The sequence below is a fragment of the Acomys russatus genome, chromosome 15, assembly GCF_903995435.1.
Source record: "Acomys russatus chromosome 15, mAcoRus1.1, whole genome shotgun sequence".
Taxonomy (NCBI): Eukaryota; Metazoa; Chordata; class Mammalia; order Rodentia; family Muridae; genus Acomys; species Acomys russatus.
Window position 1 is genome coordinate 41,246,281 of NC_067151.1, and position 26,414 is coordinate 41,272,694.

General features: G+C 41.4%; 1 protein-coding gene across 5 annotated transcripts; it reads right to left on the minus strand.

Moving 5' to 3' along the window:
- Positions 1-2,047: 2,047 nt before the first annotated feature.
- On the minus strand, positions 2,048-14,179 carry Ccnl1 (cyclin L1). Of its 5 annotated transcripts, XM_051157264.1 has the most exons (11): positions 13,742-14,168; positions 13,437-13,511; positions 12,772-12,881; positions 6,940-7,060; positions 6,064-6,128; positions 4,274-4,373; positions 4,067-4,171; positions 3,834-3,975; positions 3,542-3,653; positions 3,352-3,450; positions 2,048-2,483 (listed from the first exon to the last, which is right to left on the minus strand). In XM_051157264.1, exons 1-11 carry the CDS (start codon positions 14,045-14,047, stop codon positions 2,135-2,137), a joined length of 1,584 nt encoding a protein of 527 aa, XP_051013221.1. In that variant the 5' UTR covers positions 14,048-14,168; the 3' UTR covers positions 2,048-2,134. The 5 variants fall into 5 exon arrangements, with proteins under 5 accessions (XP_051013221.1, XP_051013222.1, XP_051013224.1 ...); XM_051157265.1 differs by lacking the exon at positions 3,352-3,450 and having other exon boundaries at positions 13,742-14,170; XM_051157267.1 differs by lacking the exons at positions 13,437-13,511; positions 13,742-14,168 and adding an exon at positions 11,035-11,107.
- Between the last annotated feature and the right edge of the window lie 12,235 nt (positions 14,180-26,414).

Consider the following 26,414-nt stretch of genomic DNA (forward strand, 5'->3'; position numbering starts at 1 on the left):
TGGGGGATGATATGAAAATCTAGTGCAGTGGAAACATCCTAGAACCTATGAGGGTGATCCAAGCAAGGAGGTAATGGAGGATATGGAGCTGAGCTGGCCATCTTCTGTAACCAGGCAAGGTTTTCAGCGGCGGAACTGGGACACCAACCCAGCCACAAGACCCACAAGACCTACAAGCTGTCCTCCCTGCAAGATGAGTTCGGCAATAGTGGCTCAGCTTATGGGAGTGGCCAACCAGTATTTGTTCTTTTTTTAATTTACTGAACAGTAGCATGTACACCTGTACACCAGAAGAGGGCACCAGATCTACCTCATTATAGATAGTTGTGAGCTGAGATCTTTGTTAGAACAAACCTCTGAGCCATCTCTCCAGCCCCTCAATGATTCATCTTAACTTGAGGTCCACTCCAAGGAGCCCACACCTCTGACACTGCCTGGAGGGTCAATAACCAGGAACTGGATGGATGTAGAACCAAGCATATCCGGGGGGAGGGGGGGTAGAGGAAAGCTAAGAAAATGACTCCAGATTCCTGGTACTCTAAATTCATGGATGCCCAGCAGCTGATAGGAAGACACAGAGACCTAGCTCTGGGGGACCCAAGCAAGCAGGATGTGGATGAGGGGAGGCCACCCAGGCTCAGTGGGGCTGAGGCAGCAATCAGAGGCTGTAAGGGTCTGTGCTAGGTCCTCTACATATATGCTGTAATCGGTTTAACTTGGGGTTTTCGTGGGACTCCTAACAAAGGAGCAGAAGTCTCTTTGACTCTTCTGCCTCCTTAGGACTCTTCCTCCCAATGGGTTGCCTAGTCCAGCCTTGATATTCTGGTTTGTTGCATATTTATGCCATGTTCAGTTGGTATCCCGGGAAAGCCTGCTCTTTTCTGCCAAAGAGGAGCAGTAGATGTATGGCAGAGGATGTGGAGCTGGGAAGAGGTAAGGTGGGGGTGAGGGAAGGCTGGGATACACACTTGTGAGGTATGTCCTGAGATTTATGCAAGGAGCCCCTAGGGACACACCCTTGGCAGAATCACTACTAGAATGGTTGCCGAGTGAAGTAACAAGAGCTAGTTTTGAAAAACTATGTACAACTTTTAAAATTATTACAAGTTTTTAAACATTAAGTAGAAGCTGGTGAGGTGGCTCACAGTGTGAACAGAGTTATGTGCCCAATGACTGAACCCCTAGAACTGACTGCAAATGTTATGCACACTAAGCCTTTTGGTGTTTGAACATAACCCAATCTGAGTACCACACCAGATACCCTTCTTTGCAAATGCATCTCCCCCAATAATTTGTGATTGAATTGCTTTTCATCACATCTTTGTGACCACTAATGAGTTCACTGAATCAGAACAGCCTAGATTAAGCTGTACCACTGAATGTCAGTGATGCTAAAACATTTTAAACATCTATATCTGGGTCTTAGCATTGTGCTATTATTTTGGTTTGTTCAACTGGTAAATTCACATTATAAATAACTATTTATAGTTTGAAGTGAAGATTAAAGTGGGGGGGGGCACACACAAATAGTTAAGATTAAAACTATCTTGATACATTAAGCTCAAATCAGGTTTTCCATTTTAGTGGTTCGTTTAACAGTATCAGGGCACTATTTACTTTTCCTGCATCCATAAAGCTTTACATAATATAGGTTTTTGCTTCTTGGTAATTTAAATAAGATATCTGAAGCAGTTTAGAAAAAAAAAATTGTATTTTATTTCCTTGTAAAAATCTTTACACATGCAGACAAACCAGTGTTAAGAAAGTATTCACCATCATTTAAACAAATAACCACTTAAATAGAACAGTGTCTGCAAGTTTTATCTGTATAAAAATAAGATACATTTTTTACAGAATTTACGCTCCAGTTCTTATAGCAATAAACAATACACAACTATAATAAAGTACAATTGAACCTGACCATGGTTTTCAATTAGATACTGCTAGGGCATTTTAATGTGCAAAAAACCTTAACATAGTTCTTTTCCAAAGAAAATGTCCTCAGTGTTTCTAGAGACCTAGACAATTTTCATAAATCAATTCCTAATCAGTTTGCTTTTTGTTTTGATTTGAGTCCATATATCACACTGCATATAGGCAACACCAGGAACCAACCATCCAGTGTCAGAGAAAGTCAGCGCCTATGCCTGCCATGTCCTGAGCGACTGCCACCATGGTGCTTGCCTTTATGGGACCTCTCAAAAGAGCGAGATCTTTCACGCCTGTCTCTGTGATGTCCCCTTTCATGCCTGTGTTTCTTGGTAACATCTGAGTGATCCCGAGACTTGCTCTGAGATCGAGACCGAGACTTCTTCCTTTTATGACCATGTCTGTTTGAGCTTTTTAAATCTTCTCTGGTATGTTTAGCCTTAAGGTGAGGAGAACCATGATTATGATGTCTTCGAGGGCTTTCACTGTGACTGCGAGACCTGCTTCTTGATCTTGAGCTGTATGTTCCAGATCGACTTCGCCTGTTATTGTAACTTAGACAATAAAAATGTCAAGTTTAGGTTCAGCGTCTACTTGCGATAGATCAATCAAGCTCACAACAATCAGCTCTGAGCAGTGACAACCTGAACTGAACTGACCATGTTCCTTAGTCTCCCCATCCTCATCTCTCAACTGAAACTTTATTGTTAGAGAAGTCTTTGTATTCCAGAAGTGGACCACTAAACTACCTGCTAGAGTATCTCTCCCGCGCTCAGAGTGCCACTGAAGTGTCACAAGAAACCTGCGATCCAATTACAAAGCTGACTGGAAGAGTCTTAGGCTTTGTACCACAGCATTAGTGAAATATCCACATCTCTAACAAAATGGATATAACAAATACTTTGGCAATATAGGTTTACTCCTACTCCCATGGCATCTTCTAGACACTTTTCAAGAAATGGGGGGGGGGGGGGGCTAGGCACAGGACCACAACCAGAATAAAATGGCGTAAGGCACCCAATTAGAGTCGTTAAAGATGGCTCAGCAGGTAAAGGTGCCTGTCACCAAGGCCAAAGCCCATAGTTTGTTCTGGGACCCACATTTTCCTAAGTTTTTCTTAACTTCTGTACATAATCACACCTATGCATGTTTAAACACACACAAAACTCAAGCACCACATACAGCAAAAGTGTGTCCCTAGGGTTTTTCTCTTTATGTTAAAAGTCCAATACTGAAGCATGCTTGTAATCCTAGCAAATCAGTTCTATATAGTAAAGCCTACTTTTAAAACAAAACAACCGAAAGAAAAATTTAAAACCCAGACCAACCAACCAGCCGCCAAATGCTTATACCTAACTATGAAAGCAGCCCATAGTAATCTTTACAGGTCCTAAGCTTGCACCACCCAGGCCCATTACTCACTGTCTTCGTGGGGTGTGTGATCTAGAGCGTGACCTGGTTCTCGACCTTGATCTACTAGCACTTCTGCTGTTTCTGCTTCTCTTGCTGTCCTTCCTCACACTTAGGAAAGAAAGAAGCGGGCAAGCTCTATTACTTGTTTTAGGAAGCGCACAAAGGCATAACATCTCCCTGTTGCCTCGATGACACCTACCCATTGTAAGGGCTCTTGGAAGCCTGCTGTCTATCCTCAGGCTCTTTTTTGACTGTCTTCACAGTAATGGAAACTGGTGACTTCTCCTCAGCTTTTACTTCTCTCGGTGATGCTTTTAATGGACAAGGACAGGATTTAGCAGAGAACAAGTTTCTAACGTAACCCAAATGTACTAGGCTTCTAACCCTTAACCCTATTGGTCACAAACGAAACAAAACTGACCAATGCCAAACTTTCTAACAGGGACACGCTTCCAGGGCTCACATTTCATGCAAGTGTGAACATATCTTACATGGTTTAGAGGCTGGAGAAAATCCACCAAGAGTTGAAAGGGCTGGGGTTCCATCAGGATTCAATCCCTTTGCTTTCAACTTTGCTTCCTGTAAGGCGACTTTTCTTTTTTCTACTTCTTTTTCCAGCAATTCATAGTTAGGCTGTTGGATGAAAATTAAGTTAGTATTCCTCTCATAGCAGTAGATTTGTGAAAATGACATCAGCACCAACAACCTGAGTAACTGAAATTACCTTTTTCCTGGTATAAAGTCTAAGTGTCTCTATGCAGATTTCCTGAATCTCCTCTTCTGTGGTACCAAAAAGAAGAAACCAATGGGGCCGAGTTGGCAATGGAATCTAAACAATTAAAAAAAGAATGGTTCAAACTATGCTTTTCTCAGTAGTACTAAAAACTCTTGGAATTTACCCTATAAACCACAGCAGGCTACACACTCTTACCTGAAGTGCTCTAGCTGCAAGGTAGATACAAGCACACGCTATAGTCTCTGGTTGGAAGCGAACAAAAACATTGGTTCGAAGACTGTCATTCATGTAATTCCTAAAAAACATTTCAGCTGTAAGCTTAGGTCCACAAGCAAACCAATTCTTAAGTACACATAAAAATGGAGACTCAATCTACTTTATTCTTTTTTCTTCTCCTTACATTTGCATTTTAAAATTATACCAGGTGTAACAACTTCTAATCCTTCCCCCACAGCACTTTTAAGCAATTCTGTATTATTCATATAGTCCTTCCCCCCAAAATAATCTGTTAACATAGTTATAAAAAGCAACATTTTAGAAGTCAATTCTGACATGAGTTTCAGAATTCACCACTCCCAACAATACTTCAAGCCTTAGTTACTGACCATCTCTCCTTTATCCATAATGAAAAGCAGTGTCAATAAGTTCTTTTTAAAAATTCAAAATACCATGAACAGGGGTAAAAAGGCATGTTTAGTAAGAACCCACCAAGTTACTCTTACAGTTTAAAAAAAAAAAAAAAAAACTTCAAAAAAAAAATCTAAGTAGAGAAGTGAGCAATAAATACATAATGGCTGTTTACATACCTTGTTGCAATCAAGTATAGTAAAAGCAGTGACTTAAGATCAATTAAATAAACTTCTCAAACTTCTAGTGAACCTTCCCCATGATTGATATTCCTTAATTAAAAAAACTTTACAATTTGATGAAAAGCCTGAGCTGGAAATTAAATGGATTATTTCTATAAAATCCTTACACTTGTTAGAAACTGCTATATTTGCTCCACAGAACCCATTAAAAACTCATGCATTTTATAAAGCAATGTGGCTTTTCTAATGTTACCAATATCTACTGAATCCAAGAGAAGCATGGCAGACATCAAAAGATGTACTTCTGGAAAAGTCCAGAATTATTTAATCTTGTTCATCAGCAGTTGTATATAATTTATGGCGTAGACTACAACTTCCTTGTCTAAACATTCTGTAGCTCAAAGGTCCAAGGTCAAAAATATTTAAATAACATTAACTTCTTTTTAAAGATAATTGTTTCTTCTATCATTGCCTGCAATAGTTCAATAGCTGGAGTAACCTAAAATGGCAACAGGTATCATTTATAGCTCCAAGTGTAAGGTAGCCTCCTTTGTATAATGGATGCTATACACACTGCAAGTAGAAATTTAACTGAACCCAATTAAAAAAAAAAAAAACAATTCATAATGGCTGGACAACAATCTATCAAAAATGAAATGTTCATTTTGATAGTTACAGGTATACAATAAATACATAGGCATGATGCACAGTTACTTCTAGAAGCAAATATACAAATCCTTTTGACACCCCGACAGAACTAGAAGATGCTGCCAGATGGATATGGACCACTTCAGTGAATCTCGGATGAGAGCTTGCACTGGATTGGCTGGAGAGCAGGCTAGCCAATCAGGCCATCCTGAGGTCATGGGCTGAAGTGCAGAGGGCAGAGTTCTATGACTTACCATCATGGACTACCCTTTAATTAAAGAGTAGAAAAAAGAACAAAGTTAAATTGAGTTCTCCACTAAAAGTAATTAGTCAAGCCAAGAAAACAGGAAGCAGAAATAAGCATTATTTACCTTTTGGTAAAAAAAAAACAACATAAACAAAAAACAAAACACAAAATGCCCCAAAACAAACTAATTTTTTTTTATTTTTGAAAAGAGAAAATTGAAACTTACTTTATTTCTGCTTCTGTTTTCCTGACTAAAAAATTATTGTAAAAAAGGAACTTACCAGGCAGTTTGAACCAGGGTTTGGTTACGTTCACATTCTAAGACTTGTAAATACATTACAATGATCTGAGGACAAGGGAGAAAAAAGCATTTAGCATATTGGTGGTTCCCTCACAGCAGAGTTCAATGAATAAAGCAATTGAAAAATGTTAAATTCTTATAAAATTGCAAATACAGACCAATCTAAAATATACTTGAGACTCAATATTCATTATTACATTACTTAGTTCTTTAAAAATATGCTTTTAAAAGCGGTGGACAATAATTCAGTGTTTAATTTCCCAAGACATTCATAAAAGACTTTATGCTGAGGATATACACTGGCGAACAATATTTCTGCAGTAAAGCTTAGCATACTGAAGTTTAAGTAAAAGCTACAAATGATAACTCAGTGATGAAATGCTTGCCTTGGTTCCCAGTAAGACACACAAGTAGATATAAATAACTACTTCAGTTCATGCCAACTGTTTCTGGATCCACATATCATTCATTTTAAGTTTGAAGATACCAGCCAGTGTATCTCATCCAGTTAAAAGCAGAGCTAGCTATCTCATAGCTACTATTGCCACTATTCCTGCTTAGAAAAGTAATATAAAAGCCAAGAGGGAAAGCTTTTATTAATGGTTTACAGTGAGTGAGCAGCTACTACTTTCAATGTGTCAGGTTCCACAGGTATGAATTCCATATGAGCTTGTTAGGTGAAAAAATTAGAACTCAACCAAAAAAAAAGAGTATTCATGAGCACAAGAAAAATAAAGCCCGTTGCACCCCATTTTACTGACAAATATCAACATCAAAAGAAAGGTTAACTCTCCACACGTAATTTAGTTGTAGGAAAGGCCCTAATACTTACGAATTTCTGGACTCTACAACTCACCTTATGGGGATGCTTGACATGAACACAAAATCCCAACTCCTTTAGCACCCTCCTTTCTGCCTTGATAACTTGATTTTTGGTGTTAATGTAGTTCTGATCAAGGATCAGGGGGCTCGGAGTCCTATAGTTTGTAAGAAATAAAATCAAAACTGTTTTGCACATCCAAAAAATTTTATTTGTGGCATCTCCATTTTCCCTTCCAACCAACTATTGGCAACAGAAACCAGCTTTTTAAACTCCTGCTAACAAGTTAAAGCATTAATCTTATGCTGTCCAAGTTATGCTAACTATATACAACTAGACAGAACTCCTAAAAACACAGCTTTAAAAACAAACAAAAAACACATGTGACTTTCTCTTCTTGAACTTACATATTGGACTTCTGGCAACAAACCTCATCAGCCATCCAGAAACTTCCCAATGACAAGAATTAATGCAGTCCTGAAAAGATTTACTATCAAGTTCTAATATGAACAAAGGCTTTAAAAATTGAATAAATTCTTTGCTAAAATAAACACAGTAGTTAATTATGACTTCCTTTTTGTGACAACACACTAAAAAATATTTTTCTGATTAACTAGCACCCTCCATAAAAAACAAAACAAAACAAAAAAACTGAAAAACAAAAGCTCAATTGCCAAATGAAATAAATCTTTAAAAACAGGTGTCAAGAGTGAATTAGGTAACTTAGTTAATATAGTTCCCAAGAGACCAACTGTAAGGCCACAGAGAAGGAGCCAAGACTCAAAGACCACGTTTGAGGCCTGTGAAGAAATACCCCCAGAGTTGTTTTTCATATCAGCAGAAGGGACACCTAACCACTAATTTAGAGATATTATGTATATTACATAAGTTTGTCTCTTTCTTTAAAAATATGAAGTCTTGCTACAGAGCTCATCCTGTCTGACCCACTGAAGCTATTCATGTCAGAGGCAAGTGTAACCAGGATTTGGTGTTTCTTACAATCTGCCAGTTAAGTAATGCTAATATAAGCTATGAAATCTGCCATGCTTTTTGATACATTCTTACCTTTAACCAGCAAGATATACATTTTTATTAAATACTATACAATAATTATACGGGCAAAGTAACATTAAACCGCTTTCCCAAACACTCAGTTCATTTTCAGCCAAGTCTTATACTCAAGGGAGAATACACTACCCAAATACATCAATATATAACCTTTAAAAAAGAAAGCCCGAGTAACTTAAAACAAAAAAATCTATTTAAGTATATTCACTTGAAAGTTAATAAAACAACCCAATCTATAATATTGAGCTCATATTCATAATCCAAGCATTTAGAGGGGTGGAGGTAGAGTGACTTCATGAAGATAAACAGTTCGTGGACATCCTCCACTGTATCAGGTGAGTTGAGGCAAACGTGACTTTACACAGGAGTGAAAAAAAAAATCTGAAATAAAGTATATTAACTACCTCCCGGGTAGCAGGCTATCAGTAAAAACTAGCTATTTTCTACTTTCCTTATTTTCATTTAAAAGCAAAATTCACTTACTGTTGTTTTTAAATTTGTATTAAACTACTAATAGCTGGCAGAAGTAACATCACAAACAGTAATAAAGTAATGATGAAAAACTGCCCAATTCCTACTAGCTTCAAAAACCCATGAGAGGTAAGGCAGTTAGTTAAGTGGGGAATAGACTATTTTGAATCAGTTTTATCAGGACAATACCTACCAATCACACATTACAGGAAAAAAAAAGTCAAACAACTCAAATAGGAGCCACCAATATATGAAAACATACTCCTAAAGATGCTAGGTGAGGGCTTATGATTTTTCAGGTTTTATATGCACCGTAAGAAAAGTTGGAGGCAATCCCACAATAGACTAATTAGACGGCTCTCCTTCAATTGATATTAGGAGTCAAAGAGGCTCCAGTGTTTTATCTGTACACAGTACACAGTTTAGCTCTTAATCCCTGAAAGCCAGACAGTAAACAGGACCATTAAAAAAAAATCCCTATGTAAATAGTCCACAAAAGCCAAGCTGTCTCACTTTTCTTCATCTGTTAAAATTTATACCAACTTTTTTTTTTTTTTTTTTTGGTTTTTTGAGACAGGGTTTCTCTGTTTAGCCTCGGCTATACTGGACTCGCTGTGTAGACCAGGCTGGCCTTGAACTCACAGCGATCTGCCTGCCTCTACCTCCCAAGTGCTGGGATTAAAGGTGTGCACCACCATGTCCGGCCCCTACCAACTCTTACTAAGAAAACTGCGTTATGGAGTTATTTTTAAATTATATAAAATGTTCAACCAAACAGCTGAACACTTGTTTCAACTGTGGCTACCAACTGCTGCCAAATTTAAGGATTCATCATTAATTCTGATTAAACAAGTATCTTAGATTTATTATTCTGCCATAAGCACATTTTCCACACCATCAGCTTCCCAAAAAACGTGTGAAGGCCCAGGCTTTTATTTTCTCTTTTAAAGTCACAGGAGTGCAGTGGTTGAGCACAAGGATCATAAATTAGCGAACACCTTGAGCTACCACACAGTGAGACCTTGAATCTTAAAATTCCAAAACTCTCAATTGCTTTAAAACAGGCCAAGGAAGAAACCCATTCATTCTTTACTACAACCTAACCATCCGAGGTCTTGCTCAGTCATGCCACTACTAGCTTTGTAAATGCATAATCTCCTCTTCACTTTGTTCCGAATGTAGTTTACCTTATAAATCAAAGAGCAGGCTCAATGAATACAAAATCATTTTATACCATGGTGAAACACAGAAAAACGTCTCCATAAACCATTGAGTGAAGAGTCTAAAAAAGCATTTAAGCAAAAGTTTTTTTATAGTAGCAAATTTATCAGTTAAAAGTACTTTTGGCAACATTAAGTTGAATCAAGGCTTGCCAGAATTTCCTCCCAATCAGGTAAACAACCTTACTCAGCACAAAGACCAAGAGTGGCACTTAACACTAAGGGAGAAAATGCTCATCTACTCTGAACTCAGGACAACTAGCAAACTCCACCTCTGACAGCTCTTTTAGTACCATTCTTTGCTCACTGACATATCTGAAAACAATTTTCAATCTTTAGGAAATCTGGTCTATGGCCATCAGAAGTTTGTATGATGGCTACTTTTTATAGTGTGACGGAAATAGCACACTAGTTACAAAAACTTAAAACTAGGGGGTGTTTGAACATGGTTAGTCCTACTCATGACTTCCAAGGACCGGTACTTTGTGAAAGTAGCTCAAGGAACTACACTATAAATTAGATGGCAAATATACACAGAGACAAGGTTGCTTCCAAACACAAGGAAATTTCTAACACTTATTTTGAAGTAAATAGAAGCATTCTTTCAATGTCAACAAAATGACACTACCTTAGAACCACAGAAATAAAGCACAGATGAGTAGATAAATGCCAGTACTGACCTGACCCTTCCAATTTATTTTTATACATTAAAAATAACATCAACAGTCACCAGTAATAGTTAAATCTTTTAAAAGTTTATCTTCTTTTAACACAAGCCTTAAAAGATATGAACACAGTCATCTTTAAAGAAAAGACCCTTAACATATTGGCAATATTTCATATAAACCACCAATTTAATCTATAAACTACTGATATGAAGAGCTTTCCCTTTCCTTTAAATTCAACCTTTCTAAAGAATTATCAAAATATAAAAACTAACGGGGGACAAGTTAAACTGAGAACTGTCATTGATTGGTACTTACTGTTTTTTCTTCAAACATTTGATTTTACTATTTGTAGGTAGCCCTGACTAAAAACAATTACTTTAGGGCTACATGAATGTGCCCCCTGTAACTGTCAAGTCCATACATTAATCTAGTTATTTCACACAAATTGGACTAAAATTCAAGAAACTAATCAGATTATAACATTTATGAATACTTTCTAAACATACCATGCAAAAACATCTAAGCTACAAGTCTCAATAACTTGGACAGCAAAGACAAAAGCTTATAACAAGAAACAGGAGTTTTTTTTTGTTTTTTGTTTTTCTCTAAATGGTTCACCAGTGGCCAACCTGTTAGTCCCCGATTCCAGTGACCTATTCTCAGAACACTGGCTTCTCCTTGGGGATTTTCGATACTTCACTCACTGTTGCCATGACGACAGCTTCATCTCTATGTACCACTCCACATCACCCAGGCTTTGGTAAATGTAGCTGGTCGCTGTATAGTCGGTTGCAAGGGAAAAAAGAGTTGAAGTTAATAACATATACAAGTTACATGTCTGCGTAAACTTGTAATATGCATAGAAACACTTATATCCTGCTTTTAAAAGGGGGGGCACTTCCATGCAATTAATTCTTTAAGATTTTTATGCTATAATCAAAGTTGTAACATTGAAACAAAAATCACTTTCTCTTTATTGATGATGGAAAATGAAGTTACATCCAACACAAGTCAGACAGATTGGATTATTTTAAATTCTGAAGTTTTATAGTTAAGACGATCCTATTCTGACACCTAGGAAGGAAAGTTAAGTCCCAAAGAAAACCGCCAAAAGATCATGTGATATAGTTGGCTCAACAACTCATATACTAGAAAATGTCCTTTTAAAGCAAAGTCCTTTGACCTAAGATAAGAATTCTGTATTTTATCAGTGTTTCATTTAAAAACACCCCGAAGGGAAAATAGCCATGTATCTAGAATACAAGCTCAGAACATACTAAACACTAGTTTTAAATTTCCCCATTTCTTGACTTTTTTCACAAAGACCTAAAAGTGTTTTCAAACAAAAGAAGTTGTATCTGGGCACACAATGAGAAAAGATGAGGCTAGATAGCATGGAGGAAAAATGCTATAAAAAATTGGGGCAGCAATTTTGACTATGCTATGCATTTTGAACTCACATTAATACTTGCTTATCTGGCTACCCCCACTACCACCAACTTATAGACTCCACAAGAGACTACATGTGCCTGATACTCATTTAGACTAAGCAACACCCAGCTCCCAAAACAACTTATCTTTTCGCAGCTAACTTTCTTTCAAACTCACAATTCCTCAGAAACTAACCTACACCATGAACATCCATCAGCCTGTCCTAGAATCACCTGTAGAACAGGGAGTCCTGCAACAAGCTTTGGTACTGCCGCAGATGAACACAGACCCACATAAAGGTACCAAGTGATCACTACACCTCAAGGATACTGTTTCAGGCTGTATGTATTTCCTTCCAAGAGCAAATAAGGAGCCCTATTTGAAGGCAACTCCAGCAATGAATTATTCTTCTAACCCACTCACTCAGAGTGGTCTGACCAAAACAAAATACCTGTTCAATCCCTTTGACTTCAAACTTTACCATCCTCCAGTCCTTTCAGATCCGGTATTAAGCGATATAGCGCAGTTCAAGGCGGAGAAGTACTCTAACAAAAGCCAACCTAAATTGACGAAGAATCTGGGGCTCCAAGCAGAAAAACCACCTACAGAACTTTGCCACAGCATTAACTTCTACTACAGCGCTTCGTGTACAGCCTTCAGTTTTCAAGAAGGGGAGGGGGAAAGTAACTTACAGAATACACTCCCACTGGAGCCAACCGTACTGCCTCTCTTTCTTGTTTTATCTTAAGCCAAGGGACTGGCTTCACAGCACTGCTAGGATTGTCCACAAAGCAACTGCCTCTACAAACTTTAGATAGCTGGTTAATGGAGGGTTTTGTTTTTAAGCTTGAGTTTCATTCAGTGTTCCTATGTGAATTTCAACACCTAATGTCAGTTTTCTTTTGCCTCCATACTGACTTGAGGGGGGAGGGGAGGAGATGTTTTGACTCAATGATTGGTGCACAGTACAGCAGTAGCAAGAGGTACTAAGGTCAATAGGCCAATCTTACCTTTTTCCTCTTAACTGGCGAAGATGGTGGAACACATTAATCACATCTCTTATTCTTCTTGGCGCTTCTTCGATCTTTGATGCAAGATTAATACAGGCCATGGCAACAATCTGAAAGAGCCCAGCAAAGAACAAAAACTAAAGCGAAGGATGAAGTTAAAACTGCCCAAAGTCTAAAAAAAAAAAAAACTTTTTTGTCTTTTTGTTTTGTTTCTCAAGACTGGGACCTGGAACTCAATCGGTATACCAGGAGGCCTCGCCACCACCGACCGGCTCAACCAACGTTATTCTTAAAAGAGACAGTCTAGGATACAACGGGGCTTTTGGCGAAATAAACCCAAGCCCAACATTTTTAGAGCACGGGCTTACCAGCTGTTAACGTCTTTTTGCTCAACTGCTCCTAACTTTGGGGCCAGAAGCAAGCTGCATTCCCACAAGAGTTGTGCAGTGGCCTGCCAACGTAGTTCTTGGTTACAGAGCACGTGGGCTCAGAATCCATTTGCTAGCTCTTGAGACATGTTCCAAGGGCCCCACTTCCTTAGGGGTGGGAACTAGGTACAAAGGCCTAAGCTAACCACTCCCTTTCTGGAAAAGCTGGTTACTACCCCCTTCCCTTCCCGCTTCCGGATGAAGAAATCCCTTCTCGCCCGCCTCCGCCGCGCTCACCTCGAAACTGTGTTTGACGAAAGACTTGGAGTAGAAAAAACGATGAAACAACACCTGCCCCGTTGCCATCGCCACCTGCAGACAAGAGAGGAGAACGGAAGCGCCGGGGTCAGGCGGGCCCGCACCAGGCGCCGCCGCCATTTTGTGCGGCCGCTCGCTTCCCTTCCCTTCCCCCCCGCCCCGGCCGAGCGGCGCCGCCGGCCCCCGCACCCGCCCCGCCACTCCTACCCGTCCTAGCGCCCGGCGCCGGCTCCCGAGAAATCTAGCCGAGGCCAAGAGGCCGGTAAGCCAACCGGGACTCTCACCTGCGGCAGGCGGAGGAGAATGCCGGCGGCCTGGATGAGCTCGCAGCCCAAGATGCGCAGGTCCGTCTCGCTGGGCAGGTCGAGGCCGTCCTGCATGGACGGCGTAGGCGAGAGCCGCTCCTCCGGAATCAGCGAGTGGTCGATGGTTAGCGACACCTCCGAGTACAGGCGGTCGCCAATCAGGATCCCTCCGGTCGTCGTCGTCGTCGTGGTGGTCGTGCCCGAGCTGGAGCCGCCCGCGCTCGGGGCGGCGGACGAGGCGGAGGCGGCGGCAGCGGTCGAGGTCGGGTGAGGCCCGGACGCCATAGTTCCCAGCGAGCTTACACGCACGCCCGACGCAGCCGGAACCCAAAGCGAGACTAACCAGCGTCCTCGGCGCGACGGATATTCCCGTGACCGCCGGCTTCCAGGCCGCTGCACGCAGCGTGCGCTTCCGCCCTGACGTCACCACGCCGCCACGCCCTCACCGTCACTCCACCCCTCCTACCCCACCTCGGCGGGCGCCAACTAGTTCCTCCGGGTTTCGGTCGCCTAGGGGTGGGGAATCGGGCGGGCGTGGTGGATGCTTGCTAGACGGCTCAGGGCTGGTAATATACCTTTAGGCACCGGATAATCCGCAGCCTCTCCAGGTGGATCAGCCCCGGAGACCCCTGCGCGGTCTGCGTGTTGGGAAGCGTCCGGCTGTCGACGACACCGGTGTGTAACAAAGTGACTCTCAAACAGGGCAGCTGCACAGTTTCAGAAACTAGGGAGAGGTCGAGCGCGTGGGTTTACGGAAAGCTCCGAGCGTGCGTGGGTGTCGGGGTGGAGCTCTGAAGATGCATGAGTGGCCCTGACCTCACCTCTCCGGGGTTTACAGTAATCTGGAAAATCCCAAGATCCAAAAATAGATTTAGGGTGAGGACATTACACGGGCTCTATGGAGTCTAATCCTAAATGTTTGCCGTGGTTTGGCAGGAGGGTGGAGGGGAAGGGGGGCTGTAGTTACTCCTATGTCAACGTAAAAAACACTGCTCTCATTTTACATGGAATTTGAGGTAACCTAAATCTGTGTTCCTGGGCCGTGGTCAATCAAAATGGCTCCAGAATAAACCATCTCTTATCGCCTTTAAGATGAGATCTGTAGTTTTTACACGTCCACGCTAAAACTTCCAAGGTCGACCTTGGTACAGATCCTTCTGCCTGCATCTCTGATCCTCTCCGACCCTCCCAAGGGTCTTTTTATTCCAGCTAAATCCTCTGAGAAACCCTCTAGGGAGAAAAAAAAAACTCTTTGTCTCAGTACACAGTTTGGGGATTATTACTTTGTTAAGGCTTAGTTTCTTAAGGAAAGTTGCCTTAATCTTGGACCACTAAGAATTGGATACATCTTAATACTTGTTAGTGACGTCACCAAAGGAAGATATTTTTACAACTAGGTTTTCCTGCTGGCTGTGTTGGGGCACTGTGATCCCAACACTCTGGAGACAAAGGCAGGTGGATCTCTGAGTTGAGGGGTCAGCCTGCTCTTCATTTGGAGTTCCAAGCCAGTCAGAGCTACACAATAAAACCCACAAAACAAAATAAAACCTCTTGAGGAGCGACTGAAGTCTTTAATCCCAGACTGAAAGTCTTTAATTCCAGTACGCAACAACGAAACCCACCAAAACAAAAACTCCATGATTGCAATAGCTTTTTGTTGCCGACAGGTTACTGAGAAAATTCACAATGAGACTTTATTTTAGTTTATGATTTCTGAGGTTTCAGGCTACAGTCACATGGCCCTATACTTGTAGGGCTGTGTCTAGGCAGAATTTTATGGTGTTAGAACTTGGTAAAAAACAAATACTGCCACCAACGGAAGAGGAGGGAGGAGAGGGAATATAACCCGGGACCTTGTTCCTCAAGTAGGTTGCCAACTCCTAATTGCTTGTCCAGCCATGGACTCACCAATGTATTAACCCCGTTATGAGGTGTGTGCCTTCCTGATTAAACCATCTCTCAGTGTTACTAGCTAAGGACAAGGTCTTTAACACATGGTCTGTGGCAGGCATAGGAGAGAGACAAGTCCAAGGAAGAGAACTTGTGTGACAAAACTTCTGGTGAGACACTACACACACACACACACCTGCTCTTACCCCAGATACGGAACCCACCACAGACCAAAGTGTGGATACTACCCAACTTGGTGAACCAATGAGTTTTATTTTTGGTTTTTCTTTTCTTTTTTTTTTTTTAATTTATTTATTTAATTTGAATACAGTATTCTGCCTGCACGTAACACCTTTATGCCAGAAGAGTTAACCTGACCTCATTATAAATGGTTGTAAGTCACCATGTGGTTGCTGGGAACTGAACTCAGGACCTTTGGGAAAGCAACCAAGTGCTCTTAACCTCTGAGCCATCTCTCCAGCCCCTATTTTTGGTTTTTCAAGACAGAGTTTTTCTTTAGTGCTGGTTGTCATAGAGCTTACTCTGTAGACCAGGCTGGCTTTGAACCCAGAGATCTGCCTGCCTCTGTGTCCTGAGTGCTGGGATTACAGATGTGCGCCACCAATGAGTTATTCGGGTTACTTACAGGAATATGGATAAGGGACTTCTTTCACATGAGCAGAAATGACTCAAGCCACACCACCAGTTTTAGGCATATTTTAACCTCAGTACAATTTGGTGAAAACTTTTCTGGTGATAACTCAATCCTATGTGGACAATAAAGTTTAAGATGTGACTTCATCAAAACTCTTTGTAAAGTACATGTGACATTTTCTATAAAGATGGGTTCTATAGATTGACTACATGTGACACTTTACATGATGATTCTATAGATTGACACACTCATTATAAAGGTCTGGAGGAGGATCTCAAGTGGCCTTGGCCACAAGGGGAAAGGTCACCCGGGCTATTAGCCACATCTGCTCCCAGCCTTCTGGGTGTATAACAGGTTATGTATCCCTTCCTTAGAATGAACAACCCTGGGGGTTTTTTTTGTTTGTTTGTTTGTTTGTGTCTTTGTTTATTTGTTTGGTTTTTTTGAGACAGGGTTTCTCTGTGTAGCTTTGGTTGTCCTGGAATTGCATTGTAGGCCTCGAATTCACAGGATCTGTCTGCTTCTGCCTCCCAAGTGCTGGGATTAAAAGTGTGCGCCACCCTGCCCTGCTGACAACCCTGTATTTAACATTACTGGTTCCTAGCTGGGAATGGTAGTAGTACACACCTGTAGTCCCAGCGCTTGAGAGGCAGAGGCTCTTAAGTTCAAGGCTAGTGTGGTCTAAAGAGCAAGTTCCAAGACAGCCAGAGCTATACAGAGAAACCCTGTCCTGAAAAACAGAGGAAACATTCCTAGTTCCTTTACCGCTTATCTGTTAGCACAAGGACCTTCATTCCTCCCACAGAAGAGATGGCTCAGCATCGTATGTATATTTGCTCCTCGTTGAGTCATCAAACTACTGTTACTTTTTATTTCGTTAAAAAAAAAAAAGTCTGTGACTAATCCAGAAGATGGAAGGTGATAGTCTAGTGACCCTACTCCTACAAGGGCCTTTGTTTGTTTGGTTTTTAAAGTAACTCTCATATTCATTCCTGTAATATAATCTGCTTGGGGAAACCATTACATTGTTTCTAGGTTATTATGGAGAAAATTTTGTTTCTAAATTACTATCCGCTTATTTATAATTAACAAGAATTCAGCTTGAGGAGGAGTAAAAATGCATTTTGTTTTATTTATTTTATTTTTATTTTTTGTGATCCACCTGCCTCTGCCTCCTGGGTGCTGGACACATTTTATTCATAGAAAAGCATTAGTGGAAATGAATCCTGCCAAGTGAGGCTGTTGAGAGGTGAGTGACTGAGTTGAACACACACACACACACACACACACACACACACACACACACACACACATGCACTGCATAGTCTACTGTTATTGTTATTATTATTTATTACTGAAACAAGGTCTCACACTGTGGCCCGGGCTGTCCGTGAGTTCATTGCAACCACTTTGTCTCAGTTTCCCAAGTGCTGCTACTACAGGCCTGAGCCACCACACCTAGCTTTTCTTATCTTTTTAGACAGGGAGCCTGCTAGTACAGCCTGAGTCCCTGTATGTCTGGAAGAAAACCTAGTGATAATAAAGTTCCATTTTTCTGCTTTAAGATAAACAGGAGTCAGACGGTACCACAAAGACTAATGTCTTTCCTGAGCTACTAAAGTATCATATTCTCTGTGCCTAATTCGTTCTCATGTCATTAGGTGCAGCCTTCTGGCAAGTGTGCTTTTGATACCAGTTTTTAAGTCTTGACACCAAAGTTGGTGCTATTATTTTTATTTCTTCAGTCATCAGTCATTCACCAACAGACTACAGGAATTTAATAACACACACACACACACACACACACACACACACACACACACACACACACACACACAAATAGAGCCTAAATCAAATGAAACTAAAGCTCCAAAAGAAGAGCCTATGATCTCAGTAGATGGAGGACTTCCTAGGAAAGTGTTTAAATGACCATAGGTGCAAAAAAGATGCAGAAATCATGATAAAGGATACCACCAGGGAGAATGTGAGCTTCAAGGAGTCAGATTTTGGGGTAGCAGAGAACAGGGAATCTGACCATACACATTAACTAGTCATGTAATTTTTATTATCTACCACAGCAAACATGAAGGTGAAAGAGCAGCTTGGAGGGATTTTTTTTTTTCCTTCCACTATGTTGGTCTTAGTGATTGAACCCACATTGTCAGACTTGGTGGAAAGCACCTCTACTCACTGAGACAATTTGCCACCTTTACTCATGGATTTAATGATTCCTTTAGTTCCGTGACGAAAGTTAGACAAGACTTCCGGTCGGCAGACAAAGGTGCCATGGCTACCGTTAAAGATGCCAAATTTCTAAGATGGCCAACTTCTTCCTCCACCTCAAGACTTGAGACAAAAGCCTGGCAGCTTTTGTCTCCTACCAGCAGGGGGTGGGAGGCAAGGCCCCTCGTCACTTATGTTTTAGACCAATCAACTCATGTATTTGTGTTCAAACAGTGGCCTTAAAACCCCCAGGCCCAAGAAGAGATTTTATTTTCAGAGAGTCCTGTCTTTGCAGAAGTCTGTCTGTTTTGGAGTCTGCTACACACGTGTTTCCTCACCATCCATAAATAGTGATTCTGTTTGTGGGGCTTGAGATTTCCTGTTGCTAATTGTCGACACCAGATTTTTCTAGCCTTTTAATTCTCTAACTGGCAGACAAAACACAATCAAGACCCTTAGATTGTATCATTTGTAGACTGAACACAAGGTAGAAAGCTCCGGGGCTGCCATTTCTTCCAGAATATTCTCTTTACAGCATTTTGAGGCAGAGCTGTCAGGTGTGTACATTTGCTCTATTCTGTGTCCTTAAAGTTAATGAGTAGTCCACCACCTCTACTCCAACAGGAGGCCTACTGGAATGGGTGCTTCCCCTGCAGAGGAGGTGACAACTCAAAAAAAAAAAAAAAATGGGGAGAAGTGTTGGAGTCTGAGCACAGACAGGCTATAGGGCAGTTTGGAGGCACATCTATAATCAGATGTGCGCCTGACAGGGTAGGTGCCTATTCTTGATAAACCACGAAGCCAACCATCCCACCAAGTTGTTTTTAGAGCTGGATTAGAATTAACATTATCTAGTCCAACTGTTTGTTTTTGACACACAGAAAGCCAAGTCCCAAGAGGAAGATAAACACTGCGGACTGTACATAATCCAGTTGAGCTAGGCATTGGGTTTGTCCATTCTTGGTGGTATTTAATGTCAGAAACTGGCCATGTAGTGTGGATTTTAGTCAGTTCGTGAGTAAAGAGACAGCTTGAGTGCGTGACCATCATAGGCCACATCAGGAAGTCTGGTCTTGGGGACACTTTGGTTTCAGCCTAGTGAAGCTTGGAGATCTAAACCCTAAACAGTAAGAAAAAGTGTACTTCATTGATCCCCTACTTTGAAGCCATTTGCTACTACAGTCCTAGGGCACATGGTGACTGGCCTTCAGTTTTGCAGAGATAAGACTCCTAGTATCTTTATCCCAGGAGCCCTGTAAAAAGGGAGAAGACACAGTAATCAAGTTTTTTACGGGGTTAGATGTGGGCCACCAGCCTGAAGCCAGGCATCTCTAAGATGAAAAGCAAAGGTCAGCTGTCACTTAGTTCTGAGTGAGACAACTAGTGAGAATCCGTCACATATACAGAGAAAAGTACGGAGTGTGAATTCCTACAAAATGGAGAAGGATACGTTCACTCATGTAGTGCACCTGTAGAGTAAATGTGGGTACCTCGGGATGCCTGTCCAGTCTAAAGCTAGTCCTATTTGTAACAAAATACATAGCTGAATTATGCACAGTACTGACAGGGTCTACTTGTTCAGTTATTCATTTGGGTTTAAGACACTGTCTTATGAGCTAGGCATGTTGGCGCACACCTGTAATCATGGCACTCAGGCAGAGGTAGGTGGATCTCTGTGAGTTCAAGGCCAGCCTAGTCTACAAATTGACTACAGGGCAGCCGAGGCTACATAGAGAAACTCTGTCTTGAAAAAAACAAAACGAAAGACACTGTCTTATGAAACTGTCAAACACCAGCCATTGAAGTACCTATTCAAGAATTTTAAAAGAAAGCTGTTTTATATGAAACTTAATTCTGCCCCATTCCCCACCCCCACTCCAGACAGGGTTTCTCTGTGTAGCCTTGGCTGCCGTGGACTCCCTTTACAGACCAGGCTGGCCTTGAACTCAAAGATCCACCTGCCTCTGCCTCCTTGAGTGCTGGGATTACGGGTGTGTACTTCCATGCCCGGCTAAATTAATACTTATTCTTAATATTTCATCAATACCTATAAACATTTTCCAAAGCCTGTGATCAGACTTGGGATGTAGATCAGAAAGAATGTCTACTGTGAATGAGGAAAAAAAACAGTGAGTCAGAGTAAGGCTGCTAGCCCCTCTATAGATGCACATGGCTTGTGATATGTTTGTGCCTTGTTCATATCAGCTATGAATCAAGACATATCTTGAATAAATTAAGTGGATTACATCTTTGCATTTAGTATCTATGTGTACACATATTAGTGTTCATATCTATCTCTGTATTTAGTAAATTTATGCAATACACATATATATAATAGCATGTGCTTCTTGAAATTTTTAGGATTGGTGACATTATTAGAATTATTTTTATTGTATTTAATTATGTGTATGGCTTACTCATGTGATGAAACAACATAACCAAAAGCAACCAGGGAAAGAAAGGGTTTACTTGCTTTCATTCACAGTTTATCACTGTAGGAAGTCATGGCAGGAACTCAATTGGTAGGAACCTGGAGGCAGGAGCTTGTACAGTAGTAGCCAGAGGAGGAGTATTCATTACTGGCTTCCTCTTTATGGCTTGCTCAGCCTGCTTTATTATAGAACCCAGGACTATCAGTCCAGGAATGGTACCAACCAGCACTGACTGGGCACGCCCACGTCGATAACTCATTAAGATATTGCCCTACAGGCTTGCCTACAGCCTGATCTTTTGTTTTGTTTTGTTTTTTTGTTTTTCGAGAAAGGGTTTCTCTTGCCATACTAGCTGTCCCAGACTGCTTTGTAAAGCAGGCTGGCCTCAAACTCACAGAGATCCTCCTGCTTCTGCCACCTGATTGCTGGGATTAAAGGCATGTGTCACAACTGCCTGTCAGCTCCTAATTTTCATATCTGTGAATTTGTTACCTTATAACCAAAGGCTGTTGCATTGTGGTTACATTAAAGCATAAGACAAACACTTTGCTATTTGCCTGCAATTCCAGCACTCAGGAGCTGAGACTAGAGATTGTTGAGGCCAACCTGGGATACATGTAGAGACCCTGCCTTAAAAGAAACAAACCAGGGGCTGGAGAGATGGCTCAGGGGTTGAGAGCACTGCCAAGGGTCTTGAGTTCAGTTCCCAGCAGCCACGTGGTGGCTCACAACCATCTATAGTGAGATCTGGTGTCCTCTTCTGGTGTACATGAAGGCAAAACACTGTGTATCTATGATAAATAAGTAAAATCTTAAAAAACAAACAAACAAACTAGGCAACCATACTGGCACATGCTTGTAAACACAGCACTTAAAAGGTAGAAGCAGCAAGCGGATCAGGAGTTCAAGGTCACCCTCCACTACATAGCAAGATACAGGCTAGCCTGAGTTACATGAGCCCCCTTCTCCCAATTTCAGAAAAAGGAAAGAGAAAGCAAGCACAAACAAAATACGAAACTCCTATGCTACTCAGTCTTTCTCTATTTCTTGCTTGTTTGGGGATTGTTTTTCCAGACTGACTTTTTTTGTGTGTGTGTGTAGTCTGGGCTGTCCTGGAACTCAAGAGATCTGCCTGCCTCTATAAGGCCCCCTCTCTCAGCCAGCCTGGGAACGTGACCCAGGCAAGCTTGGGAAAATGACCCAAAAAGAATTGAAGGGCAACTCAGCTTCAGTTTCTGAGATCAAGGTGGCCAACCGAGATAAACAATTTTAACTAAGGTAAACAATTACCATCTGGAAATTCTCTGAAAACTCCCCAACACCCCTCCCTGCAATAGCCAATAACATTTAGACAAGCACCTTAGCGACCACCAGAGCCAATCCTGGCATAGGGCATGTAGCCTCTCCTAACCTTTGCAGTTTTAGCCTTTAAAAAGTCTGTACCAGTGACTGGGGAGGGGAAGGTGCCTCCCTTGCTCCCGAGTGAGTGCCGAGGCGCCCTGTGCCTTGTGCCTTTGCATCAACACTGTGGTTCTCGGGTGGCCTCTGGCGACGACCCCCCACCCGAGTAGACTCAAGGGTCCAACACCTCTGCCTCTCAAATACTGGGATTGAATGTGTGGACCACCACACCCGGCAATTTTATGTTATTTCTTATATCGGTACAAGAAGTAAAGAACAGGGTTTGAAAGTACTAGCACTGGAGTCACATCTGTTGTTTAATATCTCATAGACTTTAAGCAAGTTACTTAACATAGGCAGTTCCTAAAGCTTCTCACCAATAAAAGGATGTTGTGAGGATCTACTAATGTTTCTGAGTCTTGCTGGGAAACTACTGTGAATAACAGGACATCATCATGGAAACAACAATAAGCTGCCACAGGCTGCAGTGAGGTCAGAGCACACCAGCGCAAGCACTGCTCAGTCTCGGAATGAATGCCCACCTGCCGTTGTTCAGGCCTTAGTGCCTGCTGTGGCCCCAGGGACTTTTTGGTTGCCAGCTGTAGAAATTCATTCATTCTGTGGACGATGGAGAAGAGCAGAGGCCAGGACTAGCTGCAGAAACCAGTGAGTTAATCCAAGTCTCTGAGTAGAAGCGCCCTATCTTTCACCCCTAGGATTTTTGGTTATTCATTTTCTGTTGTTTATTTAATCTGAAATCCATTTTTACAGATGCCCCTGCCTCCGAGGAATGCTGGGATTAAAGGTGTGACCATCTGTCTGGAGACAGGGTCTTGATGGTAACATTCTTGGGGATGTTTCTCAATTATTGGTAACATGTTCTTAAGCTGCAAGAGACACAAATTTACAATTGTAACTATTTTTGATTGTTTTGGTCAAGGTCACGCTTATATTTCCTCCAACTTTCTATCTCCTGCTTAGCGTCTTAAATGCCAGGATTAAAGTCACAGGCCATTGAGTCAGCTGTGAGGACCTTTCGGTAACTACCCAGCAGATAGTTGTGCGTCCTGGAACAAGAATTAGGCTGTAGTATCGTCTAATCTATTTTTACATTGCTGCAATAAGACAAATGGCCATAGTAACTTATTAAAGTGTTTATTTGTGTCTTACAGTTTCTGTGTTACAGTCCGTGACCATCATGGTGGGGGAGCATGGCAGCAGGCCTGCAGGTGTGATGCTTGAGTGTAGCAGCTGAGAGCTCATACCTTGAGACACAACCACAAGGCAGAGAGCAGAGAGAGCTAACAGGGACTGGTATAGGCTTTTGGAATCTCAAAGCTGACCTGCACTGACACACCTGCTTCAGCAAAGCCATAGCTCCCAATTCTTCTGGGGACCAAGTATTTACACATATGAGTTTTTGGAGGTCATTCTCATTCAAATCTCCACAAGTACTAAGGAAGCTTAGAAATGGCCCTGGAGCACAAATAGGAAGGACTTGACAAGGTTTTTAAAGTGACATTTTAAAAATCCTATTTTGCTTTTAGGGCTTGAGTTGTTTAATTTTACCCCAGCTAGTTAGTAGTTTTTCCTATTTCTTAAAAAAAAAAAAAAAAAAAAAAAAAAAAAAAGTTGGGGCTGGAGAGATGGCTCTGAGGTTAAGTGCACTGACTGTTCTTCCTGTGTTTGTTCCACCCTGCGTTTGTTGGGATTATGAAGCATCTTCTGCCTCAGTAGATGTATCACCTGATTGGTTAAAGAAAGAGTTGACCAGCCAATAGCTGAGCAGGAGAAGAAGGTAGAACTTCTGAGCCCAGTGAGAGGCTATCAGGTGGGGACCTGATCCAAATCCCAACAAACACAGGGTGGCTTCAACCATCTATAATGTAACCTGATGCCCTCTTCTGGCATACAGGTGTACATGCAGGCAGAGTACTGTATACATAATAAATAAATGAATTTGTAAAAGATTTTTCCTCCTCTTCTCCTATTATTATTATTATTAGTAGTAGTAGTAGTAGTAATAGTAGTAGTTGTAGTCATAGGCATAGTAGTGTGTGTGTGTGAACATACCATGGCGTGTGTGTGGAGATCAGAGTACAACTTTGTAATCAAATGGTTGTCTTTCTTTCTTTCTTTCTTTCCCTCTTTCTTTCTTCCTTCCTTCCTTCCTTCCTTTCTTTCTTTTTTAAGATAAGGTTTCTCTGTGTAGCCTTGGCTGTTCTGGACTCACTTTGTAGACCAAGCCGGCCTTGAACTCACAGGGATCCACATGCTTCTGTCTCCAAAGTGCCTGGCTTATATGGTTTTTCTATGCCCGCCCTTGCTCTAAATAATGACACAGCGACCCTTACATTTATTATAACCTTCAGGCACTATAGCTGGGCAGATACTCAGCTATTCTAACTAGAAAATACTGGCGTGGCCTGTGTCCATGTCCCACCATTTGGCCCACTACCTGCCATCTTAGTTTCATCCTGGCACCTGCTTCTTCATCCCTGTCCAAATAGCAACTCCTTGTCTCTGAGGGTCCACACCTGATACCCTCTCACTGGGCTCAGAAGTTCTACCTTCTCCTGCCCAGCTATTGGCTGGTCAGCTCTTTCTTTAGCCAATCAGGTGATGCATCCAATGAGGCAGAAGATTCTTCATAATAATGACAATACGAAACCCCAGCCTGTAATCAGATTTGCACAGAAATCAGCATTTGAGAACACAGAGACAGTCTTTATGCAGTGCCCAAAGACATCACTGCAACATAACTTTGTAAAATTAATTACTCCTTCTACCTTAACGTGGGTTTCAGGATGGACCACAGAAAGTTAGGCATCTGTGGCAAGCACATTTACCCACTGAGTCATCTCTCCAGCCCAGGCTTCCTATTTTGAATACACATTCAGCACAAGAAGAATTTCCCTGAAAAAAGGAAAAAAAAAAAAAAAAAAAAAAAGGAAATGAGGCAGGGCTGTGTTGTCCCATGCCATTAAGTCCCACCACTTGGGAGGCAGAAGTAGGCAGATCTATGTGAGTTCCATGTAAACCTGGTCTACAGAGTGAATTCCAGCACAGCCTGGGCTACACAAAGAACCTTGTCTCAAAAAACCAAAAGTCAGCCAGGTGTGGTGGCGAAAGCCTTTAATCCCAGCACTCAGGAGGCAGAGGCAGGTGAATCCCTGTGAGTTGGAGGCCAGCCTGGTCTACATAGTCATGACAGCCAGGGATACACAAAGAGAAACCCTGTCTGGAAAAACCAAAACAGCAACAGCAAAAACAAAACAAGGCAAAACAAAAACAAACAACAACAACCAAAAAAACCAAAAGCCAACCAATCAACAAAACAAACAAAAAACTAGAAACCTCCAGGTGTGGTGGCGCACACCTTTAATCCCAGCACTTGGGAGGCAGAAGCAGGCAGATCACTGTGAGCTCGAGGCCAGCATGGTCTACAGAGCCAGTCTGGGACAGCCAAGGCTACACAGAAAAACCCTGTCTCAAAAAAGCAAAAACAACAACAACCCCCCCCCCCAAAAAAAACTAGAAACCATTAGGCCTTTTGAAGTTTGTTTGTCATATGTCTTCACTTTTGCTTTCTTGATGGAAACAATAACTCTGGAAACCTAATGAACATTATAATTTTGAACATTTAAACATAAAACAAAAATAAGTTCAAGTTCCCTTTGTGTCATTTCATTAGAATCCCCTAGTTTATTGTGTTATTTTGGTATCTTCTTATGAATCCATGAAAAATCCATTTTTAATGCATCTGCAGCACTATCCGTTTGGATTTAGTTGTTTTCCTCTGATTGGATTTTGGTTAAACATTTTTTTTTTCAGGACAACTCCAATATGGTATGCTTATCTACATGGTTTCTGTCAGGGGGCACGTGTTGCCCAAATAGCGTCAAATTTTGTTCATTTATTAACTTTGATTATTTGATCAAGGTGATGTGTACTAGATTTGTCCATTGAAAAGGTACCTTTACATTCTTCTTAAAATGTGTGTGTGTGTGTGTGTGTGTGTGTGTGTGTGTGTGTGTGTGTGTAGGTCAGA

What these genes read in the sequence shown, in the direction of transcription:
- Ccnl1 (XM_051157264.1), bottom strand. Translation starts at nt 14,047, where the DNA reads ATGGCGTCCGGGCCTCACCCGACCTCGACCGCTGCCGCCGCCTCCGCC. An exon ending in ATGTCAAGCATCCCCATAAG is followed by an intron (nt 6,129 to 6,939) that starts GTGAGTTGTAGA and finishes CCTTGTCCTCAG; the next exon opens with ATCATTGTAATGTATTTACA. An exon ending in TTCTCCAGCCTCTAAACCAT is followed by an intron (nt 3,654 to 3,833) that starts GTAAGATATGTT and finishes GTCCATTAAAAG; the next exon opens with CATCACCGAGAGAAGTAAAA.